Here is a 13,590-nt window from a genome sequence, read left to right as displayed (position 1 = left end):
AGAGCCAGTGGGTCCAGGGATGGAGGTCAAACGCAGGGGTCCTGTCAGGAGTGGGTGGTTTTTTTTGTTTTTGTTTTTTTTTCCCCTCCAACCTCGTTGTGCTCAGCTTGGACTGCTGACAGACACTACTGGGCAGAAGGAGCGGGGAAGAACCGAGAAGCCACAGGAACTCGGTGCACCTCTGAATGAGTGCGAACCATCTGCACTCTCTCTGCTCTCCAGAGTGGAAGGGAAATAGCCAGGAGAGCAGGTTAAACAGAAGGAGCCGTGGTCAGGGTGGCAGAAAAGCGAGAAAGCTTTCTCTTCCAGTTCCCCTCAACATCACTGGCTCTGCATTTCCCTACAACACAGTCAACACAAACACTCTCCGATGAGACTCCAAGCATGAGCCATCCGTCCCAGGAGCCAGGCTGCTCCGCTGAGGCTGAACCACACAAGGCACAGCTATTCAATGCACTCACCTCTGAAGTGGGAAGGTGACCCTCCACAGTGCATGCCCCGTGTCTAGGGCAGGGCCTGGCATCCAGGAAGGTCAGTAACTTTTTTCTCCTCTCCCAAGTATTCACCTGGGACGTTTTAGGAAGCACATTTCTTGAGCATCACTGAACTCATCGAAAAGCACTTTTCTCCGCCTTGAAAGCTTTAGGAGCAGGTATTTTCCAGACGTATGCAAGTGAAGCCAACACAATCCTTTCTTTCCTGTGCTTATGCCTAGCCCCATGCAGAGTAGGGATTTGGTCCAAAACGTGCCTACTGAAAAGAATGGACGTCCTGAAACAGTTTAAAAGTGTTACCTTCTGTAACACTGATCTGTCAGCATTTAAAAAAAAAAATGCTTTTAATAAAAGAAATCATTTGAAGGAGCTGAGCACCATGTGGCTTTGAGAGAACTCGCATGCAAATTCCTGGGGGCGGAAGTCACTGGACTGTGAAACAGCATCCAGGCAAGGAATGCCTGTGGCACACTCCCACACAGCACCTGCAGGGTAGACTGGAACTTTCTGCAGGAGTGTGGTGCCGTGCCGAAGCCTTGAAGAGGGGCGCACGTACGTCAGTATTTCGAGTATTAATCCAAGGAAATAATCAGATGTGTGCAAAGATTTCTGTACAAAAATGTTCCCAAGCATTATTCAAGATAGAATGAAGCAGAACCAACTTGCACATCTAACCACAAGAGAATAAATAAGTTATGGCGTATCTATGCGAGACAATGCTAGGAAGCCGTTAATCATCACGTGCTAGATGAATACTTAAAGTCAAGGGCAACTGCCTACATATAAAATGGAAAGAGGTTACGATATTGTTTTAAACGACATGTGGGGGCACCTGGGTGGCTCAGTCAGTTAAGCATCCCACTCTCGATGGTGGCTCGGGCCGGGATCTCGCGGCTTGTGGGACGGAGCCCTGGATTGAGCCCATGGTCGTGAGCACACAGCCTGCTTGGGGTTCTCTCTCTCCCTCTCTCTCTGCCCCTCCCCCTACTCTCTCTCTCAAAATCAATAAATAAACATTTAAAAAAAGATAAAATACATGCCAAAAAACAAAAAAAAAGAGGCGAGAAGCACACCAGTGGTAAAATATGAGACTGCTGTTCTGTCTAGGTGATTAGGTTTGCACGTGGTTCTTATTCTTGATACTTTTACTTATTTTCCTCCCCTTTAGAATGAAAACGAACATCTGTAATTACAATAAGATTAATATTTTTTTTTTTTTTAAAGAGAGACCCTCTTCAAAAGCCACAGGCGTTCCCAGTAGCTTATGATGTCACTTAAAACTTCTCCCTTCTGATAAAATATACCTAACAGAGAATTTAGCATTTTTACCCCTCTTAAGCATGCGGTCCAAGCGGCATGAAGGGCATTCACGTTATGGTGCAGCCATGGCCACCGCCCATCTGCAGAACACTGTCCTTCCCAGCTGAAGCTGCACCCGCTGAACAGGATCCCCCCTAAGCCCCGCCAGCCACTGTTCCCCTTCCTGTCTAGGGCTCTATTCCCCGGACCTCATCGAAGTGGAATCATGCCACAGCTGTCCTTCCGTGTCTGGCTTCTTGCATTTAGTGGCATATCTTTAAGGTTCATCTGTGTGGTGGTATACATCACCACTCCATTCCTCTGGAAGGCGGAGGAATAATTCATAGTAGGCATATACCGCATTGTTTTCTATGGTGTTAGTTTACTTATTTATTTATTTATTTATTTATTTATTTATTTTTATGTTTTATTTCTTTTTGAGAGTAAGAGAGACCGAGCACAAGCGGGGGGAGGGGCCAAGAGAGAGAGGGAGTCACAGAATCCGAAACAGGCTCCTGGCTCCGAGCTGTCAGCACAGAGCCCGACGCGGGGCTCGAACTCACGGACCGTGAGGTCGTGACCTGAGCCTAAGTCGGACGCTGAACCGGCGGAGCCACCCAGGCGCCCCACGTGGTGTTAGTTTTTAAACCAGACTTTAATTTTTATCATGGCTGAACAGCAAAATCCTCAGCAGTTCATGTACGTGAAGGATCAGAATTGAAAACACCAGAGAGTACAAGGAACAAAGTTATGTTACACGGAAAGCCAAAGTCTCCACCTAGCTAGGATCCACTCAAATCTACAATATCAAGCCAGATCTGGCCACCGGAATAGTGGTTACCTCTGGGGGACCGGCACTGGGGAACCTTCCGGGCTGATGGAAACGATCCATATCTGGGCTGCGGTCTGGGTCACACAGCTGTGCATCGGTCGTCTGTCAAAACTCATGGGACAGTACACGTAAGACCTGTGCATTTCACCGGATATAAACCGTACCTCCATTTTCAAAAAGAAATGAGACACAGGCCTGCCAGGACCCCCTCTGAAAGAAGATGCGTTGGCCTAAAAGAAATGTGAGTAAATAAGAATTCTAGAAAAACAAGGCGGTTCAGCCCACGCCCTTCGGTGGCTGTCCACTGTCCCTGCAAGTGAGTCCAAGCCCATTCCCCTTCACTGCTGAAACACTGGTTTGTCTAGGGAAGTCTGGTAAACACAGGGTTTACGAACCACCCGTGCCAGGGAACCTGCCCAAATTTGGTCAACGGCCCGACAGGTGTGCGGCCCGGGGGGTGTAATACCTAAAGGTATGTGCCTTTGTGTGGGAGTAGAAAGGAGGTGCATCTTGAGCACCTGTCAGGCTCCGGGTGATGTGATGCTGCATCTGGAAAGGGAGGAGATAAAGCCCCAGAACCCATTGTGAAGAAAAACCAGGTCTCCAAGAGTATGCTAGAGAACCGCATTCGCGCGTGACATCTGGGGCTGAGAAGAGACACTCTGACTGCCTCATTTCAGATCGGGCTGGCTGTGAGGTGCCTTTCTAGTTGTTTCTTCACTGGACTCGGCTAGAATCCCCAAGAGGTGAACGTTACCTCTTTCTTATTAAGCACGGTTATTTGTTACTCTCCTCCGCGCAGTTTGTCTTTATAAAATGTCAACTTCAGGCCGCACATGGTGGGAGGCCTCAGTGTCCCAGCCACAGTGAGTTTCCTGCCAAGCCATTTAAAGCCCTCAGATGTCAATTTTTTTTTTTTTTTTTTTTTGTAATCTGCTGTTCTAGATTCTCTACACTACTAGTCCCCTCTATTAAAATGCACGGCCCGGCGGCCAGCAGATCTCCAGATTCAAGAGCGCCCAAACTTTTTATTGTCTTAAAAGCAGCTTTGGAAGCAGAACAGGCACACCTAAGCCAGATGGCAAACTAGACACTAACAGAGAGTCAAATACTTCCTTAGACTTAACGTTATATTTTTAAGAAACTAAGCAGGGATCTTGAAAAGCTTATTGACGTGGACTCATTGTCACTTAGTTGAGACAATGACCTGGAGTGACCAACTCTCAGAGCCTGGGACTGCTGAGCCTCAAAGCTTCCTGACCCAGACCGGACCTCTTCGGGTCTCTCACAAAATAGGCCACCGTAACTTCTCACGGCCTAGGAAGTCACAGCTACAACGTCTGCCCCCTCCCATCCCTGGCTCATCTGCCTCCCTAGAAAAAGTCGCATTAACCTGCCAGCAGACGTCCCTCTTTTCCGCCACGTCATTCCAACTCAATGTCCCGGGGGGCCTCAGCGTCTCCTCACCAGTCACCTCTGCAACTCTTATCCAAGGATTCCCACTTTGGCTCTTGATTTCCTCCCAGCCTCGAGTCCCCCCTACCAGCTGTGGTCTCTGTCCAGGCAGGGACCAATGAGGCACGGGAAGCGTGTGCCGGTGAACGTGGGCTCGGAGGTATGACAAGGAGTCACACACAGCCCTTCCCCCGCCCCCCGAGGTTGGGGACAGCAATGTCTACACATATCAGGAAAATGGCTGCACATTTATACCGCCAAACCCACGCTTCCAGAAAGGTAATCCTCGAACTACACTGAAGGTGTCAGACTCTTCCAGAGCCTTGCCCATCTACGGATACCAAAATACCATAAGAAGTGCGAAAGCCAGCAAGGACCTGAGAGCAAACTTAGACCACAATGTACTCCCCCAACTGGAAACAAGGCCGGTCCGTCTGTCCTGGGACCGTGTGACATTTCCTGAACCAGAGGTACAGGCTGTTTCTGGTAACTCCTCATCTAGGGGAGAAATTACCCCCTTTGTCCTGACAAATAACCGAGGTATCTCCCTTCCCAGGATGGGCTTTGAAAACATCTTTTGGTGTGACGGAGCAATCACAGAGAAGCAGCAGAAACGTTGTGATGCACACGTCTGCTGAGAGAATGTCCTCTCTGTCACTTTCAGCTCATGGGTCCTCAGCACTGTCGGTGGAATCTGGCTGGAACAGCAGGTGAACGGTTCCCAAACCATGAAAGTAATACAAAACCTACAAAAGCAAACCCTGAATGTGTAGGGCTTGCTGTGAAGTCTGCTTTTACCTCTACCGTGCCTCTGTTTTCACCTCTGCAGATGGGGTGCTTCCTACTCCGATGTCAAGGGCACCTAGAGAGAAGGAGGCAGGGGGTGACCATGGCCAGATGCGAGCTATCACGTCACAGCTGGCACAGCCTTCCCGCTCTGTTACAATTACTGAGCGCCTCGCTGTGTGTTATCATAAACTGCGCTGTGCAATTTACACATTTTGGTCCGTGCCCTTCTGATTGCAAAAGTGTTTCATGTCTGTTTTCTCAACCAGGATCTAAGCAATTTGAGGGCAGGGAAAACAACCGCCATAAGGTGTATATGCTTTTTCCCAAAGGAGGCCTCCGAAATGATTTATTTATTCTTCACTTTTCACGGAATTCTACTGTTTTAGTTTCTGAGACCCAGGGCAGATCTGAAGCAAGAAATTAAAAAGTACTCATCGTGTATTAAGTATTTTTACTAATTATTATTTTATTATTTTTATCATCTTGGTTAGTGCCAAACTCTTTCAGTGTTTTGAGTATCACCTGTCAGCATATATCCCGGATTGCCTAGCACAACAGATATTTACAAGACACCAAAAAATGTTACATTATGTCCTCCGTATATACTATATTTATTTAATATGCTAGACAAATGTGCAACACCTATTTCCAGCAACAATAATTCCCATACTAAAAAAGAAAAAGAAAACCAACGACCTGCATTTTAAAGGATAAGCTTCAGTTAGCAAAAAAACGCGCTTAGGTAGGGAGCTCATATCCCGATAATTGTGCATAAAACAGGGTTTTCTGTATTTCTATTGCACCTCCACAGAAACTCGTCGAATTGTAGGTGCTGAAAAATACCAGATTGACTTCTTAAAATGTAGGCATCACCCAAGTCACTCTGGTATGAATTTCACAAGGTTTATTTATCCCAACTCACACAGCCATTGAAAAAGAATGATTTTCCATCTGGGGACTCTCATCTTCCCATCCCAACATAACCCGTCCAAGTCAGACAAGGGAGAGTGAAAAGACACAGAAACCAGATTACCGACCCCTGGCATACACTCGGCGTTTTGCATCGAAAAGGTGAGATGGTACCATAAACGGTAATTCTTAGGGCTCACTGCTTTAAAAAAATGTGACGTACTCCTAGAAAGAGAGTTAGATACTATCTTCATATATGAAGTGTTTATCTTTTGAAGGATATGCTTGGGAAGAAGTATTCTGACAAAGTAGTAGTTAGGCTAGTCATCAAACCGCTCAATAAATAAACAAGTGAAGAAACCCGCCACAGGATTATACCTCCGTGGCTTTAGAGATAATCTACTTACTTAAGTGCATCGAAAGGCAGGTACTTTAAATGCAGATGTACATCTAAAGAGAACTGGGAAACATTATGGAGAACTGAGTATCAATTGGACTAAGGAGGTCACGGTGTCCTTGACTAAATATGGACTGCCAGAGAAGAGTGACCTCATTTTCTGTGTATGAATGAGAAACAGAAAAAGGCACTAAATTATGCCAGGCATAAAGCCCAAGGCAGTCAGAAAAAAACACATTATCTACTTATTATACAAAGATGCTCTCTGAAACCGTCTATTGCAGGAAACAAAAAAACCTCAGCATTGAAACAAATCGGGGAAGAAATAGGCGAAGGGGATCATGAGGTACAGACTTCCAGTTACCAAATAAATAAGTCACGGAGGTGGAAAGGACAGCATAGGGACTACAGTCAATAATACTATGGGGCGCCTGGGCAGCTCAGTCGGTTGAGCGTCTGACTCCGGCTCAGGTCATGATCTCGCGGTCCGTGAGCTCGAGCCCCGTGTCGGGCTCTGTGCTGACAGCTCAGAGCTTGGAGCCTGCTTCAGATTCTGTGTCTCCTCCTCTCTCTGTCTCTCCCTCCCATGCTCATGTCTCTCAATAATAAATAAATGTTAAAAAAAAAATAATACTGTAACAACCTTGTACAGTAACAAGTGGTGACCACACTTATGGTGGTGAGCACTGTGTAAGGTACAGGATTGTGAAATCACTGTGTTGCAGTATGTCAACTATTCTTCAGTAATAAAAATAAAAAATTAATAATACCATTGCAAAAAACGTAGGTACTCTATAAATACTAAAGGAACAAAAAATAAACAACGGAATATACAGCAAAGGCAATTACCGCATGCTTGTATCATCAAATACTGGGCTACTATTAAAATCATACTTGGGGGGGGCGCCTGGGTGGCGCAGTCGGTTAAGCGTCCGACTTCAGCCAGGTCACGATCTCGCGGTCCATGAGTTCGAGCCCCACGTCGGGCTCTGGGCTGATGGCTCAGAGCCTGGAGCCTGCTTCCGATTCTGTGTCTCCCTCTCTCTCTGCCCCTCCCCCGTTCATGCTCTGTCTCTCTCTGTCTTAAAAATAAATAAACGTTGGAAAAAAAAAATTTTTTTAAAAATCGTACTTGGGGAGCCCGGGGGGGGGCTCGGTTGGGTAAGTGCTCAGCATCACGAGGTCGAGCCCTGCGTTGGGCTCTGTGCTGACCATGAAGCCTGCTTGAGATTCTCTCTCTCTCCCTCTGCCCCTCCCGAGCTTACACTTGCACGCATGTGCGCGCTCTCTCAACTATAAATAAAGAAAACTTTAAAACCATACTTAAATACTTCCAAGTGACATGGGGAAGAGGCCTCCGTGTGAAACATATACATATCTCGGTTATGGGGAACAAAATTGGCAGGAGATATGCAAAATGTTGAAGGAGCTTTTTTTCTTCAGAGTGGAATCAGGGGTATTTTTTACTTTTTCCTCCATTTTAAAATCCTTATCCAACTTTTAAACAGCCAGCATACACTATTTTTATAATTAGAAAACAATTAATGTCATTTTGAAATGTATTCCATTAGTACAGAATAGGTGGGAAAAAAAAGTCTCCCCCCCGCCCCGCCCCCCATGATTACTAGGAAACCTAGCCTGAGATAGCCATTTCCGGCTTCAGGTACTTTGCGCAGTGGAACATACACAGGTCAGTTTCAGTATCACTTAAGGCAAGCTGCCTGGGGAGTCCCTTGTATCACTTAGGGACCTCGGATGGACACACACTCCCTTCCCAATAGTGGCCAGTGTCAGATACTCACCCTTTTCCATTCCTGTACCTCCTGGTCTGGGTGGGTGGGGTATGTATTTCTCTACTTAGTAGACAGAAAGGACATGTATACAACTATTTTTCCTGGGCCTCCCTTTTTTTCCATTTTGTGATATTAGTAACTTGAGACCCTTATACTGTGAAAGCCTAACGCTAGGTTTCCTAAGTCAGGAAGGGCTCTTAGCATTCCTACTGCCCATCTTATGCTACTAATTGTAACGCTCCATATACAAAACTCTTCGTTCACAGATAAAAACTTTAGGTCTTTGAATTATCATACTGGACCCAACCAAATTCAGTGAATCAATCATTCAGGGCAACTGGAAATACCCACAGTTATCACTTTGGTGTGAAAAAGGGAATTACCTGACACTTGGAAGAACACATTTCTTCTTTTATTTATTTATTTATTATTATTATTATTATTATTATTATTATTATTATTATTATTGAAAGCGAGAACGTGAGCATAGGGGAGGGGCAGAGGGAGAGAGAGAGAATCCTAAGCAGGTTCCACACTCAGTGCAGAGCCTGACATGGGGCTTGATCCCACGACCCTGGGATTGTGACCTGAGGGGAAATCAAGAGTCAGATGCTCAACCCACAGAGCCCCCCGGGTGCCCAGAACACATTCCTTCTGAATTGAGAACAATTTCAACCTTCTTGTCTCCTTCAAAGCCTTCAGAACAAACTTGTACTTAACGCTTTAAGTGTCGTTAAGTAGCTTGTAACAAAGTTCACTGATTTATCCAACATAATTTGGTGAACTTGGCTTTTAAGGAATTCGAAGACTTTGTACCGAGTTTAGTTTTAAGCAGAAATAACAGTCCTTTAAACATAGTGACAACATGGGCATCTGCAGATATTTTAAAGAAATACATTGTTCAAAATCTATTTTAGCAATCTGTAGTGCTCCAGTGATAAAGACTAAGTAATTTCTAAACAATTTTATTGTGAAGTATCAGTTGCTTATCTTTTTGTTCCCTTTTAACAAAAGACAAGATACACTGTTGATTTATCAATATGAATTATCTGTATAACTTGGTTCTTCCGTGAACCTCTTGGATCATGGAATTTTATGATTGTCTTACATCATAAATTCAAAATCTGACAGCTAAGATCAAGTTTAAGCCCAGGCTGGGAATCGGAAAAGCCAGAACTTATCCTAAATTTCTAAGAACTCCTGGGTGGATTTCAGTGGATGAGCCTGACTGGAGAAGGCAGACAGCAGAATGACTAAGGGCCCAGCAGATGTGGGCTTGAATCCTGGTTCTGCCCAGTAATACCTGTGTGATTTTGGACAAGTGACTTAACACGTCTAAGCCTCTCAGTCCTTCCTCATTGACAACATGTGCTGAGATGCTTTAAGCACATACTGAGTGGTCTGTGAATGGAAGCAATTAACACTTTTGATTTTCAGTGTATAAAAATAGAGATAAAATTATAATTCTAGATATACTGCCACTATAAAGTGTTCTATGCATCTACAGGGTTCTACAAACATTATTTTAGTTTCTGCAATAATGGATTTATTCTCATTCTTTCCTATGGTGCTTCTGTTTAATATTACAAAGCAGGTCACTTATTCCATATAGTTTTGTTCCCCAGTGTAGATTTCAACCCTCCCTCACCACCCCCCCCAAAGTACCACCACCACCAAAATTTAAAATGTGATAATAGCTTTTGCTAGTCTTGTTAGAATACTCCATAATATTTGGGTTTCCTCCCTGACTGACCTATAAAATTATAGGGAACTGTATACAACAGAATGTTCATGGAGAATCTCAGGAGGCACTGAATGAATCATTACAGTCTTCCTCGCCCCTCCCCACATGCACTAACAGCTCTGAGATAATTTATGACTATATAATTCCTTTACACAGTCACATCTGCGTTGTTTATTCAAATTGCAATGGAATCTTGTATACAGCTGGAATCCCAGTTTTTGTCCATATATTCTGTCCATAAAAGTTCTGTCCATATATTCTACAGGAACAACAGAGATGTTTATAACCATTTAAAAAAAAAAAAACCATCTAAGAAACATTTTAAGTCATTTTACTATCTTTTTGCTCTTGACAAGTCAGAGACTTAAAAGCTAATGAGATGTTTTCCTTTCAATTTTGCATTTCTCGATCATCTCCACAGCATGCAACCCAAAGGCTGCTTTGACCTTTGACCTTTGCACTCCCTTGTTACATTTCTTCTTTAGGATTAGTCAGTTACTGAAATATGAAGCACTGTTCGCTCAAGGGAAGGTGTAATATACCTGCCCACTCTCACAGAAGATTGGTAGAGATCTGCATGTGTCCATCTGTCTAAACTATGATTAAAAACTCAAGTCAAGAGCTGCATATTTTCTGAAGTCTAAAGTAGACCTACTTTTGCAACCAGGTTCATTCTTCCTCTTCGCTGTTGTGTTTCCGACTAATTGGGGTAAAACGCTCCTCTGTTCTTACCACATGTGACCAGGTCACTCTTCAACTCCTACTGTTCATTCTCTTCCTTCAGTTTAAAACTAAGAAAAAGTAAGTTCCATCCCTCTAACCTTGTCATATTTTGCAAAAACAATTATCAAACAATACTGGCAAAAGAAGGTTTGGCAAACCTGTCGATTTCTTTCCCCCATCCCTTCAGCCCTAACTCTGACAAGCTATCTCGACCACCAGACAGCCTGCAACCTCATAAATGCACTGGCGCTTAAGGGATAAGGACCTCAAACAACACTTGTTGATAAAGCTTCTGTGCAAAAAGACAACGTTTCTGGCACTTTGCTTATGTCAGCTATGATAATTAGGTTAGCAATGTTTTAAGAAGGCACTTGAATTATTAGACCCACAAGGATAAACCATCTGCATAACTGTTTATATGTCTAGCGTCCCTTTTGTGACCTCAGGAGAGATCCTTTCCCTTACACTGAAATCAAATCCTTAGGGATATCGGCCTGGAATTAAATCAAGGCAAATGTGAGGCAATACTATGTTATATTTCAAGTCATTTAGTTACGACAAAGAATACTCTTATCTTCACCAGTTATCCCATATAATCCTCCCTCCCCACCCCACCCCACCACACACACACACACACACACACACACACACACAGACACACACACACACACACACACACACACACACACACACCAGTTCAGGGAGAAGTGATCAAGTAAGCTGGTGAGCTGGTGAGTAGCCAGGGCTTTCTGACCACCTTTGGGGTGGCTCCAAGAAAATAAGCCTTAAAATAGTAAAAGGTTCGGGTGTCTATATAGCACTTGACTCATCTAAAATGTGAAGTGTAGTAAATTCAGGTCCTAAAACCTTTCCATAGATGATAGGAAATGCCCGAAGTCACCAGTTAACTAGGAAAGAAGAGATGGTGAGCAGGAAGGAGATGGAGAGCAGAGAAGCCCTTGGGGGACCCTGGAAAGCAACTGTCAGAGCAAAGTGGCAACAGAAAAAATGTAAGATTTCACCAAGGGAAATTAGTTGGCTTACTAGACAAAGGTCTCTAGAGACTATACTACATTGCAAACACTTATTGGCAAGAAAATTTGCAGAAAAAAAAGGAGCTTACAATGTGGGCTAAGTATTAGTGAGCCTGTAGAGTTGCAATCAGTCAAAAGTTCTGAGTACAGAGAGACCAATCCAAGCCAATACGCATCTACTAGAGGAGTCAAACAAACCCCCTTCTGAAAAACTGGATTTGGAAAACTAAAAGTGCACTAACATAGGTGCATTTTCTATATAAACATCCCTCGAAGTCTCTTGACTTACAGGAAAAGAAAGAAGGTACTACAATACCAGGAGTGTGGCTCATCACACGCCCGGCCGGTTTCCACACCTGTTCATCAAGGAACTGACCCCCTCCCCCCCCCATCCTCTTCCTGGCCTTGAGATGTAGCTGCATCCCACCCGAGGCCCTGCAAAAACGGTCCCCAGAGGCAAAGTGCAGAGTACCAGTGCCCCTCTGCTGAAGAGTCTGCAGCGCTACATTTGCAATGACGCCACATGGAGAGAAATGGGGAAAAGCACGAAAAAGAAGCAAGGATGAGAAGGCAACAAACAAAAATGTGCTCCCCTCCTTTAGTGGTCCAAGAGAGAAAAAAATAAACAAACGCCAAACTAGAGATGGCCAACGGTCGGCTTATCATTTGGGCACCCGTAATCCATACCTGGGCAAAAAAAAAAAAAAAAAAAAAAAACCCAAAAAATTAGAAGTACCTGGAAACCAACTTGGACACACTGTAATGCAAAATCTCCCCATCATCGCCATCACCTTCACCACCAACACCGGATAAATAAAAACCAAGCACTTGAGCTATATATATATATGCAACTACTTACAGACCTGAGGTTTACATAATAACAAATTACATAATACTCCTGCTGTGCACTAAAAACCCTTCTATAGGTGAAGCTCTAATCCCTCTGGTCTTTTAACATTTTCCGGAGAGAGCTGGAAAAGTCTGCTGAATAATTGGGGGCAGGGGGGATGGAGTGCTGGAAAAGTCATCCTTGACAAGCTGCAAGCCCAACCAAATGTTCTAGGATAAAAAAGGCACTCGGAGCAGGTGACTCCCCGCTGCTCTCATCCCCTGGCGCCCGGGTGTCTAAGGCCAAGAAGTGCGAGCGGGGCGCGGGGCGCGGGGTTCAGGGCGCAACTGCCCGGGCCGGGCGGGGGGCGCGGCCGGGGCTTACCTGCTCCCCGAAGTCGATGGCTATGTTGGTGATGCCCAGGGGCACCAGGAACCGGATCAGGGGCCAGTAGTGCGTGAGCGCCGGGAATTTCACCATAGTCCCCGCCGTGGGCTGACCCCACACACATCTGCCGCCGCGAGGGGACTCTGCCGGGAGGCGCGGGGCGAGTGGGCCGAGCGGGGGCGCGGGCGGACGGAGGCCGGGTCCGGCGGGGCCTCGGGGCGGCGGCGGCTCCTCCTCGCGGCTGCGGCGCCCTCTCCAAGCGCGGCTGCTCTAGCAGGAGATCCGCAAGCTCAAGTCCATCCCCGCTGCCCTCCCACACAACAAAGATCTGCCGGGAAAAAAAAGAGGAGGGACAGCGGCGGCAGCGGCGGCGGCGGCGGCAGCAGAAGGTTCTGCTGACAGCGGCTCCATTATAAGCGCTCTGGGGCCCGGAAATAAATAAATAACCGCGCGCACGAGGCGCCGCCGCCGCCGCCGCCGCCGTGCGGAGGAAATCAGGGGCGGGCGCGGAGGCGCGGACACCGCCGGCGGCCCCGGGGGCGGGCGGGCGGCGGGCTGGGGAGGGGCCGGGCCGGGCGGGAGGGCGGGCGGCGCCCTCCTTCCCTCCGCCGCCGCCTGCGCTAGGCGCGGCCGCGGGGGGCGCTGCGCACGCACAGGCCGTGGGGCCGCCGCCGCCGCCTCGGCTGCGCCCGGGGGCGCGCGGGGTGGGACTCGCTGCGGTTCCCCGGGCGGCCAGGGGCGGCGGCGCGAGCCGGCGGCGAAGCGGGGCTGGGGCGGCGCGCGGCCCGGGGCGTCCCCCTCCCCCCCCCACCCCGGCCGCGGAGGACGCCGCGGGGGAGGCCGTGGGACCGAGCGCCGAGCCGCTGGAGGCCCCGCGCGGTCCCGGGAACGGCTGGGGCGTGTGG

General features: G+C 46.8%; 1 protein-coding gene across 1 annotated transcript in view; it reads right to left on the bottom strand.

The window, feature by feature from the left end:
- The window catches only part of ANKH (ANKH inorganic pyrophosphate transport regulator), a 141,257-nt gene extending 128,106 nt beyond the window's left edge, over window positions 1–13,151 (bottom strand). Inside the window, exon 1 of the mRNA XM_030332353.1 lies at window positions 12,683–13,151. Within this exon, the coding sequence (XP_030188213.1) occupies window positions 12,683–12,778 (96 nt within the window). The 5' untranslated portion in view covers window positions 12,779–13,151. The remainder of the gene's footprint in view (window positions 1–12,682) is intronic.
- Window positions 13,152–13,590: the final 439 nt, after the last annotated feature.

The sequence above is a fragment of the Lynx canadensis genome, chromosome A1 (assembly GCF_007474595.2).
Source record: "Lynx canadensis isolate LIC74 chromosome A1, mLynCan4.pri.v2, whole genome shotgun sequence".
NCBI lineage: Eukaryota > Metazoa > Chordata > Mammalia > Carnivora > Felidae > Lynx > Lynx canadensis.
The sequence above is the reverse complement of the archived record's forward strand: the minus strand, read 5'-3'. Positions and strand labels throughout refer to the sequence as shown.